The 23745-nt window shown below is 49.5% G+C and overlaps 1 protein-coding gene across 1 annotated transcript in view; it reads right to left on the bottom strand.

The window, feature by feature from the left end:
* LOC144161577 (uncharacterized) overlaps positions 1–23248 on the bottom strand; it is a 41919-nt gene extending 18671 nt beyond the window's left edge. Inside the window, exons 1-2 of the mRNA XM_077692222.1 lie at positions 23104–23248; positions 4960–5185 (exon numbers count right to left, since the gene is read on the bottom strand). Of these exons, the coding sequence (XP_077548348.1) occupies positions 4960–5185; positions 23104–23248 (371 nt within the window). The remainder of the gene's footprint in view (positions 1–4959; positions 5186–23103) is intronic.
* Between the last annotated feature and the right edge of the window lie 497 nt (positions 23249–23745).

Below are 23745 nucleotides of genomic sequence, written 5' to 3'. Positions count from 1 at the left end.
AGAAAACGTTATGCATCAAACGCAGAAAAAGCTGAACGTTATGGAATACCAACTAGCCCGAACGAAAGCCCTTCTTGAAGAAGTGAACGTCTGCCGAGGCGAAGATGCGCTACAAGGGGATTTGCCCTACGTGATCGTGCCGTAGGAAGACGACAACAGAAGGGATGACCACGATAGTGAATAAATCACTCTATATACTTTAATGGTCTTAGCTTAACAGTGCCGTCAAAACCGCTTTGAATTTGGTGTCCAGCTGCTCCCCTTCTCTCCCGGGCTCCGCTTTCAGTGCGAGAAGAAGCTACAACGACCCTCAGCTCTGCTGTTTCTGGAGCCTTGCGCCACTACTGCAAGATGCACCTATCTTTTTTGTCGCATGTCGAAATACGTCTGAAAGAGGAGCGTGTAAGGATTCGTCAGGCCGGTAAAGCAATATTGGCTCCATATTGCAGGATGGCGCGCGACCATTCAGTAAGAAGGACGGCGTAAATTTTGTGGTCGCCTCCGTACCTGTATTACCCGCAGACGCCGCGCACAGAACAAACACAACCCATTTGGAGTGGTTCGATGCAACAGAAATAGCGATCGTATCGCCACATGTACGGCTAAACCCTTCCGTCGGGCTATTGGTCCGAGGTCGGTAGGGCAAACGTTTGCGGCGGACAACAGGGCAATCGGCTAGGTGAGCCACCACAACGTCGACCAGGAAAAAGAGGCCTCTGTTGCTTAGTAGTTCTCATTGCTCACCGTAACGAAGAATGAATTTATGGGGATGGTGCCGTTTCTACCCTAGCTCACCCATAGAACCCGCAGAACCGAAGTAGCGCTTTGTGTGCCGTCAAGCTTGCTCAACGCTAAGCTGGTTTCCAAGAATACGTCGTGGCGTACGCAGGTTCGCTCTGACGAAATCGCACAAAGAGCGAGAGAGAGAGAGAAATAGAGAAAGAGAGTACATTACGATTGTTTAGGTGATGATCGAATTTCGACCGTATCTTTATGGCCGACCATTTGCCGTCGTCATGGAGCCCTATGTTTTTTGCTGGTTGTCGTAACTTATCCGTCTGGCCCACTCGGCACTTCGGCTCCAGCAGTACTATATTCGCGTTGTTTGCCTGTGCGAACGAAGGCGCACCAACGCGCAAGCACTTTCTCTTTCGTGATTGCCAACCTAAACAACAACCAATTGCGACGTGTCATCACTGCTACGTGACATAGCAACCGAGCAGCGGAGGGACTCTCTAATTGCTTCCATTCTCGAGTTCCTTGCAAACCAACCTACTGTTTCCATATGTTATGCAGTACGGCGCAAAGCATCGCATTTCACCATGCGAGACGAGCTTCTGTACCGACGTAACTTCTCCGGTGAAGGCCACAACTGGATGCTGGTGACACCGCATCACTTGCGCCTGCAGGTACGCTCTTGGCTTTGTACTAGTTCCCACTGCACCTACGCTGGACCACCACTCTTGTCGAGGACCGTGCCATTACTATTGGCGCCCATTTACTACTGCCAAGGAAGATACCCTTCGTTGTTCGGTCGTGAACGCGCTGTAGGCATGGCACAACTTCTTTAAGGTGCAGCACTAGAGCGTTACAGCTAATATTCCATTGCTGGAACGCCCTTTCAATAAGGTTCGGATGAGCTTTTTATAGACCGCTTCCCCCCACTGCATTAGGTGACGGTTGGATCATTGTCGTTGCTGATTATATCACTCGGTTCGCTGAAACAGTCCCATTATCAACCGCAGTGACTCCCGACGTGCGCCATTTTCCTCCTCCAGCAGGCTATGTTGCGCCACGGTGCCCCTCGAGGGCTTGTGTTGGAGGCCGAGCAAGCCATCGCACCCTAAAGGAGGACGACCTAAAAGAATATGAAGCTGTCCACTGTACAAAAACTTCGCACCAGTGTAGTACATAACGGCGTTCTTGAAACTAGTTCGTTTTGGGAGGGACACAGGAACGCCACCGTTCAGTTAACGGTCGGTGGAACTGGAACGGTAACTCGTTAGGTTTCCGAAGGAACGGCAGAGGGAACGGCGTTCCTTCTATAAACCTTCCATCTCAAGTATTTGCCGTTTATAATGCCAAGGCTTTGTGCGCTAAAGTAGTACAAAAAATTGGCCGCGTATCTGCTCCTTTCATTGCAAATGTCGTTAAACGACGATAGTCTTTATCGACTTTTGCCAAGTAAATGCCTCCCTTTGCTTTCCCGCTCACATCTCATGTTGTTCCTGTTGCGTCGCGCTCCTCCCAAGGTAAAGACGCCAAAGGTTTGCTTAAATCATTTTAAATTTCCCGCGTTCCACTACTGCAAACCGGGTGTCTCGATGCCAACGCTGCCGTACGGCGAAGACGCGTGTGAATCGAGGTGCCCTACTTCAACGTTTATGAACCGCGTTTCCCTAGTCCACCTGCGTTCTAAGCAGAACGTGGAACCTATCAAGTGGAACCTTTCGTAACTCTTGCCACTTTATTTCTTCAAATGCCGCCAGAAGCTATATGGCACGGGCGACAGCAGGCGACGGCGGAGTGATATTTTTTTCTTCAGTTGATGAAGTATTTAATCTGGCCAAAATCAAACATGTATAATTTTTATAAAGGAACGCTGCAAATATCACTTCTGTTTATATTTGTTGTCTTATATATGCGTAATGTCTTGTTGTTCTTCAACAATATTGACAAGTATGAACATTACACCGGACTTAGACGAGCACATTTAGCTGTGACTATATAAGACCATTCCGCAGGCATAGTTTTACTTTGGCCGCCTGGCTGAATCGACTCACAGACAGACAGACGGACAGACGGACAGACAGACAGACAGACAGACATACAGACAGACAAATATTTCTGGGTTTAAGTAGCCCAAGAAAGACTATCGTCTTTAAAAACCGCAGACCACTACTGTGTTTCCCTTCCAGTAGGCTGCCCGATATCCCCGCTCTTCCGCGGAACGTGCTTCCTTGAAGGTCAAAGGCAGAAGAATAACGATGCACTCGGCCGCAGCCTGTCGGACAGGCTGCACCGGGTGCGCACCGCCTTGGGCACGGCCGCACGGCCGCACGGCCTAGGGGGGTAGTCGCTACAGCACTCCTTAAACCCTGCAAAGATTTGCAGTCAAGAGTCTGTTACACTGACTCCTTCTGCTCATTGCCCGTAGGCACCGAAGCTCTGACAATTCTGGCATCGTTACCAGAAACGTTTGTTTTTTCTATACAACTTTTTGAACAAGCCGTTGTACGTGAAGCCAGGGGAGGAAAAAAGAGACAAATCATAAGCCACTCCGCTCTGGGACGCCGGATGACAAGCGAAGCTTTTTTCGACTCTACATAGCGGTAGCAAAATCTTGTTGAAGGGCATGAGCAAATTTTCTTTCCTTGATTGTTTATGGCGGTCATTTCTAAGAAAAGCACACAAATACCGGCGCATAAGCTTGAGGTCGAAGTCATAGTAAATTTCAGGACTTCTCCACGAAAGCGCCGCCGTGTCTGGTGTCGCCGTGAGGGACGAGACAGACTCCAATGTCCCAACTGTGCACAGTTTATGTACGAGAAAATTTTCATAGCATATTCAAGACCACAGGAGCAGCCCGCAGTGGGGCTTAGAAGCTTGCTGGGGTCTAGCCGGAGCCGCTGGTCTCTACCCGTGACTTGCAGAAAGTCGTATCGCAAAAAGAACCCCTTCCACTCGAAGGGAGCAAAATAATTACCCCCGGTTAAGGAAGGCACGGCATGCCGCTGACGCACGGGGAGTATGCCACCCAAGGTGGTGAAAGTAAGCCGCAACCCTTTGTATACGGCCGGGCGCCGTCCTAATTCCGTCTCGTGACGTCACCAACAAACAAAATACCAAAACAGAACAAAAGCTACGCATTCAGGAAAGTGTGCAAGTCAGGTTTATTTGTAAACCTACAATGTAAACTGATTAAAAACTTTTCTATAATAAACATTTCTTCCAGTACCTTCAGAGATCGTTTGCCCGTGCCTTCAGGGATTGCTTACGCGAAAGGGGGGAGAGGGGCGCAGGCGGAGCGCCGCTCTGCTCGTTGCCTCGCGCGCCTAGCGTACAGAGGACAGAATTTGCGTCCGTCCCCGGGTATGTGCCGGGGGGAAAGTGGGGCGTTGCGGTACGGTGACCTAGGCACTAGAACCTCACAGTCATGTTATGATTTTGTAGCTGGTGGCTATTATTAACTAATCTACTGAACACGGCCACGAAAGTGATGTCTTGGATAACATTTAGGTCAAAACCACGTTTTAAACGGTGTCCGACGTAAGTCGTTTCCGCGTGCTTCGTGTTTTCACGGCTCGCGCTCGAAAAACAGGTGGAGCCACGGAGACTTAATTCGCTTGCAGACATTGAAAATACATGAAACTGTTGCCATATAAGCTTCGCTTAACGAACGTCAAGGGAAAGTATTGGCAGATACTGCCCGATTCTCTACCATTTAACTGCCTTGGATCACTCGGCATGGGGAAACTCAAGTTCTCCGCGTGCCAAAACTCTGACAATTTGACCTAGATAGTTTTAGTTGTAGTGAAGCAAGTATGTTGGTATTGAAAGTATACTGTGAGGAGGAGCGTATAACAAATCGACGAAAGAACGTCACCAATAAACACAGCCCGCTTGCACACGCGCGGAGCCAACGCCAAAGTCACCAAGTTAACCAACCACAATATGGCGCGGCGTATGCAAGATGGCGGCACCCTCACTTCCCTCCTTTCCCACCAGCATGTTGGCAATCCGAGTCAGAACATTCAATAAGTAAGTACATCCAACGAGTAAGACAGAGCGTACACCAGTATCATTATGCTTCCAACGCGTTCACACATCTGAGGATTAAGTACAATCACGGATGGATGGACCGACTTGTCGGATGTAATGCCCCTCGATTGACGTGACTCGGGATCTTCACGGGCATGCGCGCTTGCAATGTATCTGTATGGAGAAAGGCGGACGTACTTCTTCTCGTGCGTGGCCAGTCCCGAGATGCGCGCCTTCCAGTCGGCCTCCGAGGCCCACGTGCTGCCGTGCGGAGGCGAGGCCGCGATGGCGTCGAGTCCGCCGGGCGCCGACGCCTGTGCGGCGCGCCCCTTCTGGTAGCCCTTTTCGCTGAAGAAGCGCGCGAACAGCCCCGGGTTGGGCCGGGATGCCAGCTCGTACGTGATGCTCTCCAGCTGCGACTCGGCTGCGGTGGCACCCCAAAGCCCGCGTCAGGCTGTGCAACATCAAACCCACCGAACGCTTCCGAGCCACGGGCGCAATGTTAGGTGCTGTATTTTCCATATCCCCCTAACAGTGTTCATTCAGCGCGAGCCCTGATTGGCCGGAAGCAGACTAACCGGACGTGACGCAGGACAGTCCAGGGGGGACGTCGACTTCTCTGAATTTCATAGGGCCGAGGCCTTGAAAGCACCACTAGGTCGCGATAGAAATGGACGCGTAATGGACATTTTTCAATGAACACAACTCCGAATTCCGCCCTTGGGCTCACCGGCTACGTCCGCTCAGGGAGGCGTTGTATGTGCCGCATGGCTTCAATAGGAGGAGAAACATCAGGAGAAATAGCATTTATTTTTTCAAGGCATAGGGGAAGGGGAAAATAGAGTATGTGCTGGCCTCAGTCCAGGCCGCCTTCAGGCCCTCCTGCAGCCCGCGCACGGGAGATCAGGTACTCCTGATCCTCGAGCTGGAAGCTGGTCAGCCTACGTTCCTACTGCTCCCATGTAGGTGATGGAATTACGTTGGGATGTTTCAGGCACTCCCATACGAGACGTTTTATTTACCGAACAATGGTGCGTATACGAGTACGGTCGCTTTCAGTGCACTCGGCGGTGCTCGGAAAAAGCGGAGATGAATATGTTTGGGAGACACTGGCCCGCCTTCCTACCGTTAAACGCAACTACGCACTACGCCGTTCAACTTCCCTTACAGCTGAATGTTCAAGAAATGTTGCTCTCGAATCTCAATGTACAACCGCACGGCAAGAAAAATGCTGCAGAAACACCGAGAATTGTATACTAATGGATAAGCACTGTACGCTGCTTCTCCGTTTCACCAACCTTACGTGTCGTGGGTGGAATTGAAGGGACATGTTAACAAAGACGGCGTCTTTTAACAGCGGAGCTTTTGTACAAGCCGTAATTTCGGTGTTGTATGGAACAAATACCAAGAAAAGGCAGAGCGCTCGTCAACGCGCGCCTCGCGGCGATCGCCGAGCGTTCCTGGCGCGCGCAGTGGTTTTAGCAGAAAAACAGTGAAAAGGCGAAGGTAAATGGCAAATCCTTAAAAATAAATGTCGTTTCAACTCGCGCGCCATCAGCCGCAAAGGGTTCGCACAACATCCGACAGATGGCGACGAGTGTACTGGCCAGTAGGAAGACGCAGTGAAACATCCCCCTCGCGAGGGGCACGATCAAATGCAGATCATTTCCGGGGGCGCACGACGTTAAGTAGTTTGCGTTACGTTAATGTTGTTGCACGTGTGGCAACTGCTCACGAGAGAGCGCTCGTCAGCAGTAAGGCTAAAACGTTGTTAGAGATGTAGGGCTGAGAAGATGAACATCAGAAAGGAAAATTTCTACGATAATTCCCAGGGCAGTGCTTTGCTTTTTGAGGCTACAGCAGGTTGCCTGCGAAATAAGAGTTTTGTGGGGAAGTATTCACAAAATGATGGGGTATGCGTGGTCTGCGGAAAAGAAACAGAAACTATGCGGCACATAGTGTGAGAATGTGAGGGTATCCATCCAAATCTACATGAAGAGAATATTGGGCTTTCAGAAGCCCTACGATTTAAGGGTATCAGAGAGGAAGTTAACTTCAAGGCTGTCGAGGGGACGAAAAGAAGATTAGAATGCTGGTGGACGAAAAGCAGAGAGGGGAATATTGCCTAGGACAGTTACCACCTGTAACAGGGAACAGAAAGTATTTCGGGCCTAATAAGCGTTAGTGCCTGCCCTAAGCAGCGCTAGTATTAAACCAAGAGTGTAAAACATGGTTATATTAGTCCTTTTTGGTAAGATGATATGTCATCACCCCGCTTCAAAGGGGAAACCAATAGGAATCATCATCATCATTGAATGAGTCAACGATATAAGGCGCGTTGGTAGCGTCCCATTCTGTGTCGGCTTTGTGGCGCAGTGGTTAGAGCACCATGTACACTGCGTTCCGCCCGCAGGGTTGAGGGATCGAAACCTGGCGCCGGATAGTATTTTATTTTTATATAGTAGGGACAACGACGGTGCGGACTACGGACGTCAACGCGGGTGACATCGTGAGTTACTGAAATGTTCTGCATTTAAAAACCACGAGCGAGAAAATGTGTAGCGCTGTTGAGCGCGTGCCTCGCGGCGACCGCTGAATCCTCGGCTTGCGCAGTTGCTTTAGGAAAAAAAAAACGGCCGGGTATCTTCTCCTGTCGTTGCAAATGTCGACGATGGACGTTAGTCGACTGGCGCCCCTGGCAAGTAAATGCCTCCCTTCTCTTTCCCGCTGACCTCTCATGCTGTTCCTACCCCGTCTCGTTCCTCCAAAAATAACACGGTAAAGGTTTGCTCAAGTCAACTCAAATTCACCGCGTTCTACTGCTCCAATTCGGGTGTCTCGATGCCAGCGCTGCCGTACGGCGGAAACGCGCATGAATTCAGGCACCCTACTACGTTTATAGAACCACGTTTTTCTGCTGCACGAGCGCTCCAAGCGAAACTTGGATCCCATCCAATGGAACCTTTCGTTGCTCTTGCCGTTTGATTTGTTAAATTCCGCCAGGAGATTGCGTGGGCGAGAGCAGGTGACGGTTTTATGTCGTTCATGTAGTATTTCATTTTCTATCGCAAAAACCAAGCATTCGAAATATTTTATTTAAAGAAACACTGCAAATATCACCTATGCACTGCAAATATATTTGCGTAATGTTCTGTTCTTCAAAAAAGTTGACAAGTATGAGCATTTACACCGGGCTTAGACGTGTAGATTTCGCTTTGAGTATATAAGACTATTGCGCAGCATTTGTTTCGCTTTGGCCGGGTGGCTGAATCCAGTCACACAAAAACAGGCAGACATACAGAGAGACCAAAATTTCTGCGTTTAAGTAGCCCAAGAAAGACTATCGTCTTTAAAATCTCCAGCGCTGCCGGCAAGCGCTACGGCGCATGTGATGTTGGCATGAGGAGCGCGACGATATCGATTCATATGACGATGACTATACACAACTAGCACAGTGCAAAGCAACGACGGAACATGTACATAAACAATCTGAAACTTGTACAAATGCGTGGTGATGTGTCCTTCAGTGCTTACGTATAAAGAATTCCTGCAGCTTCGTTTTGGTTCTAGCCTTGCGCGAGTTGGCGCAAGCTTCGCCAGTTGAGTTGGCAGAAGTGTGCAATGCTGAGGATGAATTTGCTGACACCACTCGTCGCGCAGAAGACGACGACTACCTCAACGATGCATATGACGACGATTACTAGCACTGCAACTATGTAAATAAACAATGATACTGAAACGTGTGTGTCCGGCAATGCTCACTAACACCAGCTTGGTCGTTCCAGTCATGCTGCGAGTGCAAGCTCCCCTGAATTTTTTTTATTGTATTTTGCCTTTGGAGCAGATCACGTCAGTGCACTGCATTACAGAGAGCTTTTGATTTCGTGAGTTCATTTTCAATCCCTATCTATAATTTTGGTGTAACTGGTGAGGTCGCTGGGCTATACGTACAGCTGTGCGATTTCCGTGCCATTTTCCAGTTCTCTATTTTTTTTTTTATTTTCTCTTTTTTCAACGGACACTAAAGCGTAAAAACAAGTTGGCGTGTATCGAAAGATTACGGTGCTGACGATCTAGAAAGACCAATCTTGCGACAAGCAGTTGTTTAAGAAGCCTTTAAATATTTCTCTAATATAAACCGTTATAAACGTCACGGACAACATATATAATATAGTGCCCGTGACATATAAATCAACCTTTACGTGAGCTCAACTTATTTAAAAAAAGTACAGCTTATATACATTGCGAGACAAAATGGTTACGTCACGCTTAAAAGTTGACCACCGTGATTCCCGTCTCGTTTTCGAAAAAAAACGTGCTCTATATGGGTGCGCAATTACCATTTCAATAATGTGTGACGGCGAACGCGAGAACTTCTACAAGAACAACACCGGCTGGAAGCGGCAAAACCGACGGGATCTTTTGGCAACGCGCCCGAACTTCTACTAATTTTCCTCTCTCCGCGCGCGGTTGTTGCTACCGGTAAAGCGTTGCCATCGGCCCGGCCGCTCTAGATAGTCCGTAAGCGTCGCGTAACTCTACGCTTGGGCCCGGGGGAGTTGAGCTGTACTACTTAGTTGTAATGTTCGCAGGCGGTAATTTAGGACTGCCGGTTTATTCAAAGAGCGTACAAAACGACATCTTCAGTGTCAGCTTACCTAGTTCGACTGCTTGAAGCGGACAGCGTTGTCGCGACTGATCGCGTTTCACTGTTCCACTGTTTACGGCGGCGGGAAGGCGCCAGCGTGGGAGCTCGCAAGAGGAGCGTCGGAGAAATGTCGCGCGCTGTACCCGTTTCACGTATAACCTCTCGGTTGCGTGGTCTTGGGCAACAGTTGATGCGGTGTTTTTACCATGGGCATCATTAATATGTCCAAAAAAAGCATATCTCGTTCGGCCGGGAAAAAATCATAACAGCCCAAGCCAGCTCCCTTGGCCAGAGAAACGTGTACGGCGTTGGCCTTTAAATTCATTTTAAACGTCATTTAAATTCACTCACATCGCTCTACAAATAGCAAAACCAGAGAGAAGTGAAATGCACTTAACCACGCCATTTATTACTTCAAAGAGATATTCTTGGTAAGCTTAAATCAATGCATGATGCATGAATGGTGTTTGGTTGAGTTGTATTGGTGTAGCACAAGAGTGGAAACTTTTTTTTTATGAAATTAAAGTAAGCTCCAACCAGGTCCGGTGTTAGACGATCTGGTTTGTCCGTCTCTGCGCTGCGGACGGAGGCGACGAGATTAGCGGCAGAGAAGGAGGAGGACGAGGAGGAAATGCTTCTTTTCAGATTACTGAACGGCCCAGAGTGCAGCCCTGGGGAGTGATTCCTTTTTCTGGGGGCCTATATGCAGTCCGCGTGGCCTGTGTTCTGTCCACCCGCTGAAGCTGGGCAGGTAGAGAGTGCCTGGAAAGCAGCATCCCCAATTGCTCTTGTTGGGTAGTTGACGGAAAGAAAGGAGGGTGCTCAGGGCTAAAGTAGCACACCCCGATTACGGGGCGGAGTGTTCCTACTTCTGATCAAAATTTACATTCGGCGTCGTAGCGATTCGGATACATTCAGTGAAGACGCGTAGGCTGTGGGAAGAAGCGCAGGCTTGTTGGGTGGGCGTATTTGTTGCCCTCCATTGAAGCGTGAGGGATTGTCCAGATGAGCTGAATGGAACCGTTTGGGGAGTGTTTTATAGCACGCGCAGTACAGGTCGGGACACCCAACCCGACTGGTAATTCCAATAGGCTTGCTGGGAATTGGTGACTACCCTCCGAACCCTGGTTGAGTGAGAGCCAAGGTGATGGTTGCCCCTTCTGCTGCCGTCATTTCTTGGGTCCTAAGCGAGGTACACGCAAGGAGGATGGTTCTGGAGGTAGCCACGAGGATAGCGTATTGCTGCCCTCGATGTTTGGAGGCGTCTGTGTAGATAACTGCTTGATCCCGAGCGAGGGTGGCGTTTAGCCCCTCAGCCCGTGCTTTTCGGTGACGCGCGTCATGTGAGGGGTTCGAATTTCTAAGCAAAGGAACATCTTTAGTTTTAGTCGCCAAGGGTCTGGGAGTACATCAAGCGGAGTGACATTCTGGGCTGCCCAGCCAATCTGGCGAAGCATGCGGTTACCCACCGCAGTTCTGAATCGGACCTTCTCGTTAGAAAGATGGCCTTCTATCAGCTCTTCCACCGTGTTGGAGCCCCGGGCTAAGCAGCCTCTGTGTGGACGCACTCATGAGAAGACCAATGGCCTGATCGACCGCCTTTCTAATCACTATATAAAGCATCTCTATGTCTTCCTTGTCGAGAAGAAGACAGGTGTGTACGTAAGTGACTCTCGAGAGGACAAAAGCTTCAATTAATCGAAAGGTACCGGATTCCTTTAGGCCTCGCTTCTTGGTGGCAACTCGCCTGTTCATGTGTATGATTTGATTAATGCTGTTTTTGAGGCGCTGCAAGGAGACGTCACTCTTGGTGTTAGCCTCGAGATGTAGGCCCAGGATATTGATGCTGGCGCTTGGAGTGATGGCCTGGTCATCAAGGAGTATTTCAATGTATTCCTAGGTTTGGCGTGAGGACGGACGACAAGGAGCTGTGATTTTTAACGTCAACACTGGAGGCTCAGGCTTTAGCACATTGGCGTACTAGAGTTGAGATTTAATGCATTGGTGTGAGCGTCGTTTAATTTTTGTAACTCTTAGCACATGAGCAAGGTGCGCACAGGGCCGGTAGACGGGCGTGAGTGGTCGCGGGACGCTTTCTCGTGGCATTCAGCGAGAACGCAGGGGGTAAACCCGTAGATGTGCTTGGTGAGTACACCACCCGTCTTCCCCGTCTTCGCGTGGGCTCATAGCGAAATCGGTAAGACAACGGGCTCTCGCTTTGTTAGTCTGTTAGTTCCAGGTTCGGTTCCCGGCGGTGCCAGTAAATTCTTTTATTTGTTCCCTGGAGTTTTCTGGTGACACCAACGGTCGCGAAAAACCCTTGGGGGGTAGAGGTAGAAAGCTTTGCTTTAAAAGGTACCGCGGGAAAAGCTGTCATAGACAGCTTGATGAGGCCACAACCCCCTTTTGGCTCAACAGCAGCATCGCGACAAAAGAATACACACAGTTGTAAAGGCAACAGGAAAAGTAACAATAAAAAGATATCAATAAGGCACTTCTTTTCGTAGCACGTAATACCCGTTATCTTCAATGGGTATAAAAAGAACACTTAAACAAGAAATCAAATGAGAGACCAAAGGATAACTCGTTTTGGTACACATGTCACGTATTTAACACTTAGACCATTTATAAATACCAAAATCCGTGTACTCAAATGCATTTAAAAGAGAAGACAGGGTATAGTGTGTGCACTCATACTGTATTTATTTATTTATTTATTTATTTGTTTATTTATTTATTTATTTATTTATTTATTTATTTATTTATTTATTTATTTATTTATTTATTTATTTATTTATTTATTTATCATAGTACCCACAGCGCCTTTTCAAGGCATTACAGAGGGGGGGAGAAAGTAGAAATTCGTACAAAATTCAGGCAAAACAGAAATATCACTTAAACAGCAATGACAAGCCAAAACCCGGCATGTTCAACGAAGATACACTACAAAGAACACGAAAATACATCATTAGGTATAATTGTTACAACATTTTTGGGTAACTTATTCCATTCGCTATTAGTTTTGGGGAAGAAAGCGTGCTTAAACAATTCAGTTCTACAACTTATTTCTTTTATTTTACAGGAGTGGTCTGTCCTTAGTAAAACGTAGTCTGGACTCATTAAATAACAACTTCTGTATATACCTGTTTTGTTATAAAATATATTGTGAAAAAAATTTTTGTCTGAGTACTCTCCTACGATGTTGAAGCGAATCTCAACCTAGGCTGCGCTTAGCAGTGGACAACACACTGAAATTCCTTGAGTAATCTTTAAGAACAAGGCGAGTAGCCAAGTTTTCAACTCTTTCTAGTGTCTCGATAGCAGATTTGATACGTGGATCCCATACCGTACAAGCAAACTCGAGTATGGGACGAACATTGGTCTTCTACAGCAACTCTTTATCTTCACTGGAAAACGTTTCGCGTTGCGACGTAGGAAGCCCAAAACACGACAAGCTTTCGCACACACATAATTTACATGATGGCGCCAAGACATTCTCCTTTATCTCCTTATCTTTAACTTCTTTATCTCTTTATCTTTATCTCCTCCTGCTTGGGCCAAATTTTTGGCCTGCAGTATGGTGAAATAATAACTAACACAGCACTTGGATGCCCAGGCCACTTCCCATTGGAGCGAGAGACGTTGCTCTCCCACTGAACGCTGACTTGATTTCGGAGCAGCAGGTGGCTATGGCGCCGCGAAGCGGCCATTACCGCCGTCCGCGGCAGTAGGAGGGGCCTCCTGCTTGCGCCAATAGGGCGAAGCGCGCCGGGGGCGCCATTTTTAAACAGGTGCCATCGCGTCGTGAAGGACCTAGCCGGCCTCCTTCAGATGTTTAGGCTCACCGCCATGGCAGCTATTTTAGGGCCGCTTTCATAGTGGGCTTAAATTACGATTTCTCCTGCACTTTTCAGCCACATCATCGGTTACATTCCCGCAATGTAGAACTTTCTTTGCGGCTTGAAGGTCATTTGGGAGAGCGGTAACAAGCGGTAGCTCGAGCGGCAGCGCCGCTTCCCGGCAGCCGCCATGTTTCCTCCGACGCCAGCGATGCGCGGGCGGCATCTGCGGCTGCGCCAGTGCGTCCTTAGTGTCCGCGGCGATTATTCTCGTGAAAAGCAAAATCATAACTCCCGAATAAACACCTCGATGACAAACATTTGCTAGACCTCGGCGTGGTGACAGCGAAGTTGCTGGAACCGCCCAACTCGACAGATTGCGGTTGATCCTGGCAGCAGCCATGGTCACGTGACTGCTCGCCTCCAGATCTCTGCGGCGCTCCTACTTCAGATTCAAAGCAGTCGGATGACGACGCTCTTTAATGACCCCCTGCACGTACTTCGACCGCTCCACTTCGACCACCCGAACGTGGAGCAAGTTTTCGGAATGCTGCAGAACGCTCTAATGCGACCACCCGAATGCGCTATGAACGTCGACAGCGCACCGTACCGAGTTCTCGGTAGAAGATGTCGCAGGCGTCGCCTTTCCAGATCCAGTCGCAGTGGTTGCAGTGGTCGAACCCGTGCCGGAAGGCCTCCCCGGTGTCTGCTCCTGCGAGCGACCAGGTATAGGCGAAAAGTTTAGACAACGCCGTGACAGAAGGCGTGCTAAGGGCAGTCAACCTGGTTGGCCTCACATTTCGTACGCAGTGGAAATAAGTGTTGTGAAAATTACCACGAACCCCGGAGACTTTCGCAGACAGTAGATAAGAGCAGAATAATTTCTTCAGGTGGGGTGCCGCGAGGCGTAGTCAGGGAAGGGAACGTTGGAAGTGGTTAAGTGTGGCTCGCTATTCCCGTTCCTCAGAGGCTACGACGGCACGCCAAATGGAGATAGCACGAAGCGTAGAGGCTGAACGCGGAGCGGCAAAAACGTTTTGTGGGCGGATTTTGCCAGGGATTTTGCCCGGGGCTCTGTTGTGGAAACCAAGTTGTGGAAACCAAGCTGTGGAAACCATGGAAACCAAGCTGTGGAAACCAAGTTACTTCTGCTGAGGGTAGGCTTCAGACCGACGCTAACTTTATTGATTTCACTACGGCATTTCAGCGCGTTTCACACAGTCTACTGATGGACATATTTCGAGCCTTAAGCATTGATAATAACGTTTTAATGTGGATTGAAAAGTACACCCGCCCAATTTCTTACCAATATCACGGGAGCGTCGACCGTTCGGTCGATCAGCGCCGTATGATGGATTGATACGGCAAACACAGGGAGAGTAGCGGCATTTGCCCTAAGCAAAGGCCGCTGCTGCCGTCGCCTGCTAGGCTGTTCCAAGAGCAGACAGCCACCCCCGATTTTTGTTGTACGGGAAACAGGGTAATCAGCGTTGCCAACCTTGCGCTGAACGAGCCTTGCGCTGGGCAACGCTGATTACTCGGTTTTCAGTTGGCCCCACGTGCCTGGTCTTGAAGAAAAATTTTGAGAATTGGCAGGCAGTGTGATAAGCGAATAACAAAAATCGGGGCGGCCGTCTGCTGCTGGAACAGCGTAGCAGACGACGGCACAGCGGTGCGCATGCTGAGTGCGCATGCGACCACTCTCGCTGAGTTTGCCGTATCCCTCCATCATACGGCGCTGATCGACGGAACGGTCTACGCTACGGCCATATTGGTAAAAAATTGGGCGGGTGTACATTTCCAATTGAAAACAATGCGTCGCTCCAGGTCGCAAAAATGGGAACTGAAGTACCGGAGTACCGCAAGGATCGGTTCTGGGACCATTATTACTTTTCGTTTATATTAATGACATTGTAAGTACAAAATCATTGTGCATAATGTAATATAAAGGTGATTGCATTATCTACCGTGCAATCGTCCTCTTACCGCTATCGTTGTGGTTCGCCCTAGCACCATGCCGCGTTATCCCGCTTCTCCGCCAAACGTCAACGTTGCAAGCATTGTGGTCTCATTGGACACTTATGCTCGGTATGCAAGAAGAGATGGCAGGGCGTTTCTGTTCGTGACCTTAGCGACCAGAATTTCCCCGACGAAGGTGCGAGCATTCCATCGGTGACATCACCCGGCGGAGCTGGAATTCACGACGATGTAGCAGTTGGTCATGTGACTCAGCGTCTTCAGTTTCCATTCAGCGGGTTATCTTTTTGATAGGCATTTTGCAGGGCAGGTTCTGCTGCCCGCGCCCCGTGTGAAGCTGCTAGATTACTCTACACAGCCTATCTCCCTGCTAGGATGCTTTCTTCCGAAAGTCGTACACAAGGAGCGCGAAGCGTCCATTCTGTTCTACGTTGTCTTGCAAGGCACATCGCTTCTAGGTGTTGACGCCATCAGGGCCCTTGATTTCGAGACTGATGGCTCGTCTCTCCGCTGTCTTGTGACTACCGCGTCAACTACCACTGTACAGGCCCCAGACAAGGAACCAGAATCATCTACATTTCTTGCAGCAGAGGTACGCAATGAGTTTGTATTTCGTTTCCACTCCGCCCTCACCGTAGCCAAGGGTTTTGTGAATAGCATCAAGGCTCGGTTCTCACTTCCGCCCACTGTAGCGTAACTCCGCCGCCTGCCCTTTTCACTCCGAGCTGAGGTATCTGAAGAAATTCGTTGGGTCGAGCAATAGGACATGATAGAGCGTACTAATGCTTTGGAATGGGTTTTTCCGATTGCCATTCAAAATATGGATGGAGGCATTTATGTAAGTGTCGACTTACGGCAGCCTTACTAAGCCGTTGTGACGCACAGCTTTCCTCTTGGAGACACCTCCCGAGCATGGTTGGGGCAACGCATTTTTTAGAGCTCGTCTTCGCATCAGCTTACCACCAGGTTTTTCACGATCCTGAAATCAGTGATTTGACGGCTTTTATTACTCACGGTGGCCTCTTTGCTTTAAACACGTGTGCATCCAGTTGGCGCCCACCCCTGCTGCCGTTCTACAAACGATGTACAAAATCCTTCAAAGATGCTCTGGTGTTCGGTTTTATATCAATGACATCATAGTTTTGGGGAAGAATGGAAAGGAACCGTTGACCAACCTGACCGCTGACCAGCGGTGCATTAAGGAAGCCGGGCGCAAGCTGAACTTTCCTTCTTGGGGCACTACAACAGCGCAAGCCATTCCTGCATTGCCGGAGAAAATTGTTTCCACTATGAATACTTCTGCGCCAACTGATACGACTAGTCTCTTATACTTTCTCGGTCTGGTCAAGTATTACGCCAATTTTTTGCTGGTCGGGTGGAACCAATTTTTTGCTGGTCGTCTTGCTGGTCGGGTGGAACCAATGCGAACTTTTCGAATGAACCCGCCAATAATTCGGACTGATGCTGTAGACGAAGTTTCGCCAAAATCAAATTATTTCTGCTCTCGTCCAGTAAAGTTCTGCAGATGTTCAATGCATCCCTTCCGGTAGTAGTGTCCAGGGCTGCGTCTGACTGTGGACTGGATTCTGTGCTCAGCAAGTCGATGGCCACAAGTTGCGAACTGCTGCATTTCCTTCACGAACGATTTCACATGCCGAGAGAAAAAGCGGAGTGGAGGAGCTTGAATCGCTTGCGTGCGTTTGGCTTTGTGAGCAGTGAAATATTTACTTGTGGAGACGGCATTTCACGCTGCGCACGAACCACCAAGCCTTGGTCCCGCTGCTCTCTTCGCACTGCACGGAGGTCGGTATGGCTGCTTAGCTACAAGTATACAGTGGAGTATCGGAATTAGTCTGAACACCACGTGGCAGAAGACCTTTCCCGCTTTCCAGTTGCGTCTTCGCAGGAAGATGCTCCATTCAATAAGGTTGTGGCCTTTGTAGAGTTACCTTGCCTCACCAAAAAGTAGTTTCAACGGGCCCTTAGCGAAGACTGCATTTGGGAGCAAGTCAAGACCTACGTCGCCACATCTTGGTCTGCACATAAGACGCTCTCCGGTAAACTTCAGCCTTTATTCTTGTTGCGCAAAGAATTTTTGTTCGTTGAGAACTTGCTCCTGCGCGGCGAACGAATCGTCGTTGCTTCGTTTCTGACTCCGCATCTAATCGCCGCTGCCCGCGAAGTTTACCCTGGAAAAAACTCGGAAAAGGCTGACTACGAGAACGTCTGGAAAAGGCCGACTACGAGAAGGTTTCTGGTCGCCAGGATTTCATAGGCAGGTGGAACTTTCCATCGAGAACTGCAGTATATGTCCGATGGCTGACAGAAGTGCGAAGGCTGCTGCTACCCCCTTGCAGCCAGTACTGTTACCGGAATACCCACAGAAGAAGCTTGCCGATGACATCGTCGGCCCCCTTCAGAGGGCACCACATGACTGCAGATACGCCATTGCGCTAATCGACTACCTTTTGAAATGGTCAAAAGTTCAATTCTGCAGTGAAGTGTCATCCCACGGAAATCAAACTTTTTGCTTTGTGTTTTCCCTTGTGCACTCTTCCTTTTACTAAACTAAAGCGAACGGACTTGTAGATCGGTTTCACCGTGTCTTCAAAAATTTCGTGCAGGTTGCGATGTTAGACTAGCGTCCTCTTCGTCAAGTGGTGGTAGACTATTTGGGCGTATATCGCTGCACGCTACATGCCACTGCGGGGGTTGCACCATCCATTCGCCTACATGGGTCGCTACCATGAACACGCCTTGACATCGTGGGCCACCCGTCACCAGGATTCGTCAGCGATCTTGCTTCCCAATTTCATTATCTGCGTTAACGGGTAGAGAGCAAGCAAGACTATTGTAAAAAGTACACAGACCATCTGAGGTCCGCGAGGAAGACAACAGTGTCTGTTGGTGATTTAGTGAGAATGAAGAAACCCGGAATATCGGCTAAAGGCGACCTCGCGTTTATCCACCCACGGTAGGTTGCCTGCCAACAAGCTCAATCAACCCTTCGGCTTCACGATAGACAAACGTGAAACGCGTCGAAGTTATCGAAGGTACCTGCACCTTCAGCCGCATGGAACCCGCAGCATAACGTTGCCTCTGAACCCGCAACCCCGTCTACGACCCCTGAGAAACCCGAGGATGGCTCCTCAACAGTGCAGTCCAAAGCCTCACCAACTACGCGCTTGCTACAGGCTCCAGCTCCAGCTGCTTCGGAAGATTCTGTACCTCAACGTCGGGTCCAACCATCGAGGAACAGTAGTCCTCCGGATCGATACGGGGACCTTGTGTAGTTTGTGTGTGTTTGTGTGTAGATGGGTGCAGGACAGAACTGGAGTGCTGCGTAAACTGAGTGCCGAAATTTGGCTGTAGCTTGAAGCGTTTCTTCGTTTCTGTTTTTTGTTGGTTGTAGGTCATGCTAATGCTACACAGTTATACCCCACGCATTAAAGTGAAGCGGACATACCATGTGGGATTGTAAATATTGGTATTTTCATACTAACACTAATCCCCTATTACTAACCATGTCCTTTTAACATGGGTATTCCCCTTGTTAAAAGGACACGGTTAGTAATAGTGGATGAGTATTTTGAGTTTCGGTTTATGCTGTCTTTATACGCTTCCAGTGCCACCAGTGTTCATTGTGTATATATACGCATGCCGATGAATAAAAGTCCCTTGTTGTGTTCATCAGCGACAAGTGTGTTTTCGTCATTCTTCTGCGGCTTCAGGAGCGGTACAACAGCTCGCCGAGAGGCAATAGCTCCTTCCGTCGTCCAGTCAATCAGCTCCCGCTGATCTTGAGGTAACGAACTTGTCAAACCTCCCTCCCTTGGGTCAATAAAAGTGGAATATGTACCGTGTTTGTGTTTGTGCAGTTATCATAGCCTTGACCACGTTGCAAGGACGAAGGTGGATGTTCACCCGCTAATGTTCTTCACCAAACAACTTCGCCCATCTAGATTTGTAGATATATGCGTTGGTTTTTGCTGCGCGGAGGTCCTGACTTGAGGAGTGGAGACTTTTTCGTGGAGCAGAGAAGGATTGCGTTCCTGGGCGTATGATGAGAAGGCCATGTTCTGTGTGGAGGGGAGTGTGGCAGTCCCGGCTTCAAGGAGCAGCGTGCCTCTTGGTGGGCTGCCTTGTTCCCTTCCAGACCCTCGTGTCAGTGTGTTTATGTGATGTTGTGAACTCTCGTATTGTATATGGGGGAATCTTTCTTTTTTTTGCGTCAGCTGCACTGGCCGAGGATGAACAGTTTCGCGTGGCTCCTGGAGAGCCGTGCAGCGCAAGCGCGGCATGTGGCGGCCGGGTCCACTTGATGATCATGCGAAGGGTCGCCGGGGGTGGAACCGATGTCTCTTGCGTCGCAGCAACACCGACGTGCGCCTGTGGAACCAGATTAGCTCTGGGGTGATTGGGTGATTGGTGACGCTGCTCCTGAGACGCTTGGTAAATAAACACGTGTAACATAATCCGTATACCGTGTGTGTCATTGAAACAGCGGTAAGCATGATAATCAAGGTAATCCTAGACAACCAGAAAAGCTAAGAATCACCAGCTGAACATTAGTTCACGCTACGTGTATCCTGGCATAGTGGAGCTAAGCCCCTGCTAATGTGTTTTATTATTTCTGCCTGCAGCTAACGGATTATTGTTCTTTAGAGGGTTCCAGGCTTATGTTTCTATTCGATGGAGTTCGATGGCCAAGAGCATGGATCTAAGTTTCCTTCCTTAAGTTCCTGTGTGTAACAAGGCCATGCAGTCACAAAGATTGCTAGTCTAGTCCGTTACGACAATAGTTGCCTTCGCACTTTCCTACTTTCCGGCTCCGTGTATACTATGTCTTCATTGTTTTCGAACTTTCCCCACAGGAATGTGATCCTGGCTTGTTGCTTGTCTTTGTTTCGGTTTTAATATATGTTATTTGGGGACAGTTTTGGGGGCAGTCGCTGGATCGATGACCTGCCCATCATGGCACATGCTCGTTTCTTTTTCGGAGGTGTGCCTATATATTTATATAGTGTCATCTCCGGATTTTGTTTTTCCTAGCCGATCCCTTTGTGCTAGGGGGAGGGGGGGCTGTCTGACTTCTTTAAAGGTGTTATAAAGATCCGATTCGAGGACCTTTTCAGTAACCGTGAAAACTGCGAGGTGTAGGCATGTGTTGTACCCTGTCCTGACGATGGTGTTTATTTGGTTTTGTTGTGTGCAGGTTAGTTCGTGTCACGGCAAGCTGTGCGATACCCGCCGCAGGATAAGAGGCTGGATAAGTCACAATATCTTCTTTCCTCATTCGTGCTGTTCCCCTGGTTAGGCGTTGTACAATGTAGGAAAATGGGGTAAAGATTTCCTATATTATGGTGAGTGTGAGATAGGCTCAGCCGCATCTCCATAGGATCAATCCGAGGGTTATTACGTGAGTGTTCTCCGGAATGATATCCGTAGCTGAGGTTCATTTTTTAACTCTGTTAGCTGGCGCCATCCACCGTTTGCCAGACAAAGGTCGCGGTGGCGGCAAAAGTAATCAGGAAATTTGGTGTAATTAGACGATACACAGGGGGGTATATTAAGTCAAGCTTGATACGGCTAGGCGAGAAGAAAATCCCCGGTCCTGTGAACGCAGAAAGCTACTCCGATGGAACTCCATGCGCATGCGCGAAAAAAAAAAACAGGTTGGAGAGGAGTTGGAAGTAAGGTGCAGAAATTGGCTGGGCTTATAAATGATGTCACTACACTCTTGCACGTGCCGAAATTGTTAGTTCGGAACTGCATGGCTATCGGAGGGAGCGAAGAGGGTTGTTCTCGAAGCAGAACGCACGCGCAGCGAGCTACTGCGTGGATCACACCTCATCGGCAATGGTGTGCAAGGCCGGGAGGTACTTCCGGCGGAGCAGCGTCAACGATGCAGAGGCATACACCGGCCGCACGTTACTTCGAAATGGGAAGGGCCCGCGACGTAGGCAGGGTTGAGGAGCAGGCAAACATAACGATAGAGTAAGGCGTGGGTAAACACCGACCACACGTTATAGCTTCGCTGGTTAAACACCCGTATTGAGTGCTCGGGCGCAATCCCAAGTGCAGAGCACATTATGGGCTCGCCTTGTCGTCTCAGCTCGCTAACGGCCCATGCGACTGCCGGAATCAGGCGGCGCAGGGAGATCACGGACCCAAGCAGAGCCTTCTGTACCGGCGTCAGGGATTCCCGCTAAGGCTTCGAAAACCACGTGGTTAATATAGTCATAACCATTCAAACCTCGCGAACCGCTAGTGCTTGTCTCCCCGGTATTTAGCACAAAGAAAACATGCTGCCGGTACATTTAAGGCAAAATATGTGTGTATAACTGGCACACCCCACATTCAATTAGTTAAAAACGCTCCTTGGGTTGGTTTTTACGATAGTAAGCGTAAAAGCGGCCACGAAAGAAAGAAATGGTGAGTTCGAAACGACGCAGATAGGCTCCATCCGCTCAATAAAAAAATTGCGCGTTCCAAATGCCGCAGAAAAGCTCCAGCCGCGCAAGAAAAAACAAAAGGTGCGATCGAAATGACGCAGAAAGGCTCCAGCCGCACGAAAAAATAATTACGCGTTCGAAATAACGCAAAACAGCTCCAGCATACGATATTAAAGCAAGCGAAAAAAGAACCCACTTCCGCTCGCGCAGTTTTAGGTAGAGGACGCGTGCGCATTGCGAAGGCGGGAAATTTGAAATCATTGGCTGGAAACAGCGGATAACGGTGCTGCAGGCCATTATGACGGATCACTTCTCCACTTTTGACAGCTTTCGCATTGAATGGAACGGCTTTAATTGTTGATACCTTTTGGGACACAGTTTAGCTCGTTTCGGCTAATCTAGGCCTTTCTTGGATGTTGAGAGCGTGACGTCCAGTTTGCGCCTCCCCCCCTACCGCGCCCCCCCCCCCCTTTTCTAGTTAGGTTGCACAAATGCCTCCAGCGGCAGTTCCGGTGGGAGAGGTGCTTGGGTGTGATGACGTGAGTTGCGGGCACGGCTAGCGACAGTGTCTGCTGAGAATGGTACCCCCGGCAGGGCGTACAACGGACGTCAGTGCACAGGCGCAAGGAATGCTGTAATCACGTTTCATTTCTTGGAGGACATTGATACAACGTAAGTGTCTTCTTTTCCATGCTGCAGTTGCCGTTGCACCGTACTCCAGGTTCACATGATTTAGGCGAGTACTAAATCTGGCGGCAGCGATGACGTAATGCTTCGGTCGCTTGATGAACACGGCTCATATTGGGCGCGAAGCACCCAGTACAAAACCGGGAATCGAGTCCAATAATGCATCGCGTTAATAAACTTGAGGAGCCCGTGGTTTGCATGCACTTTGTGACGTTCCGTGCACTGAGGTTACATCGAAGGACATAGCTATGTCCTTCGATGTAACCTGAGTGCACAAACGTAATTTCATAGCGGCACTTCATCCGCATGTGTTTTACTTCGTCTACGCTACTACGCTTTGGCTGAGTGTTCCCGCAAAAATTGATGTTACAGGTCGAGTGGAACCGCGCAGCGGCAAATAATTCTTGGACAAGTTCACGTGCGTTTCTGTTTAATTGGGGCCGGCTGTAACTTGGGGTAAAGGACGGTACATGCTTCAAGCGAAACCAAAGATATTTGATACAATAGCGGTTTCATTTACCGAGAGCTCTACATCACCGAGGAGCCCCATTTAAAGCACGGCCCAGATCTGTAGAGCTTGGCACTATTTAGTTCTCCCGTGTATCCGCCTGGCAGATTCACTCAGAGCTGAGGCCCTAGTGCTGCTGCTCATGGGGTGCGCCCAAGTGGGCCCACTTTTATCAGCCACGGGGGCATGAATATGACACCCCGGGACAGCAAAGCGCATGCGTGGCACCTTTGTTCCCGTCCATTGCCGACTCTCCGCTCGACGAAGGCCTCGCCGGTGGCGGCCTGGTAGCACTCTGTCGCCGCTGCTTGCCGTCGGGCTGGCCATCGGGAACCCGTGGCCGTCGTTCACCTCCAGGGCTTGCCCCGGCCATCTGCGGAAGCGCGAATTTCTGTCAGTGGGGCACACGATGGCTTCGCATGCGTCGACAGGAATCAGCTGGCGTTTTAGAATTGCGCCCTTTTACTGCAAACCCATATACGTCTTACTCCCCCACCCCGTTTTCATTATGGTGAATTCGATTGACTCGGCGCCGCTCCGGGGCTCCTCGACGCCACCATTGATGCCTCATTAGCAAGTTGCGCTGTCAGCTGACAGAGGCCGTTGCGCTGTTATGAGATGATTGCGGGGAATCAATAGCAGCGCGATTGGGTGTAAAAACGCCCTAAACCCGCCGCAACCGCCGCCGCCAGAAATGTAGGCCGCGGCCGTTGCCATCTCAAATTCCACCTTGCCCACTATTTGCAGGTCCCGGCCGGTTGAAAGCAACTTGCCCCGTTAGAACAGCGCCGTGACCACATAATTCTTCTGTAGCTTGAAGACCATTCCGAGCGGCATTGCGGCGTCGGCGGCCCTCGTTGACCAGCTGGT

The sequence above is a fragment of the Haemaphysalis longicornis genome, unplaced genomic scaffold, assembly GCF_048455015.1.
Source record: "Haemaphysalis longicornis isolate Haplotype H1 unplaced genomic scaffold, Haemaphysalis longicornis Haplotype H1 scaffold_12, whole genome shotgun sequence".
Taxonomy (NCBI): Eukaryota; Metazoa; Arthropoda; class Arachnida; order Ixodida; family Ixodidae; genus Haemaphysalis; species Haemaphysalis longicornis.
The sequence above is the reverse complement of the archived record's forward strand: the minus strand, read 5'-3'. Positions and strand labels throughout refer to the sequence as shown.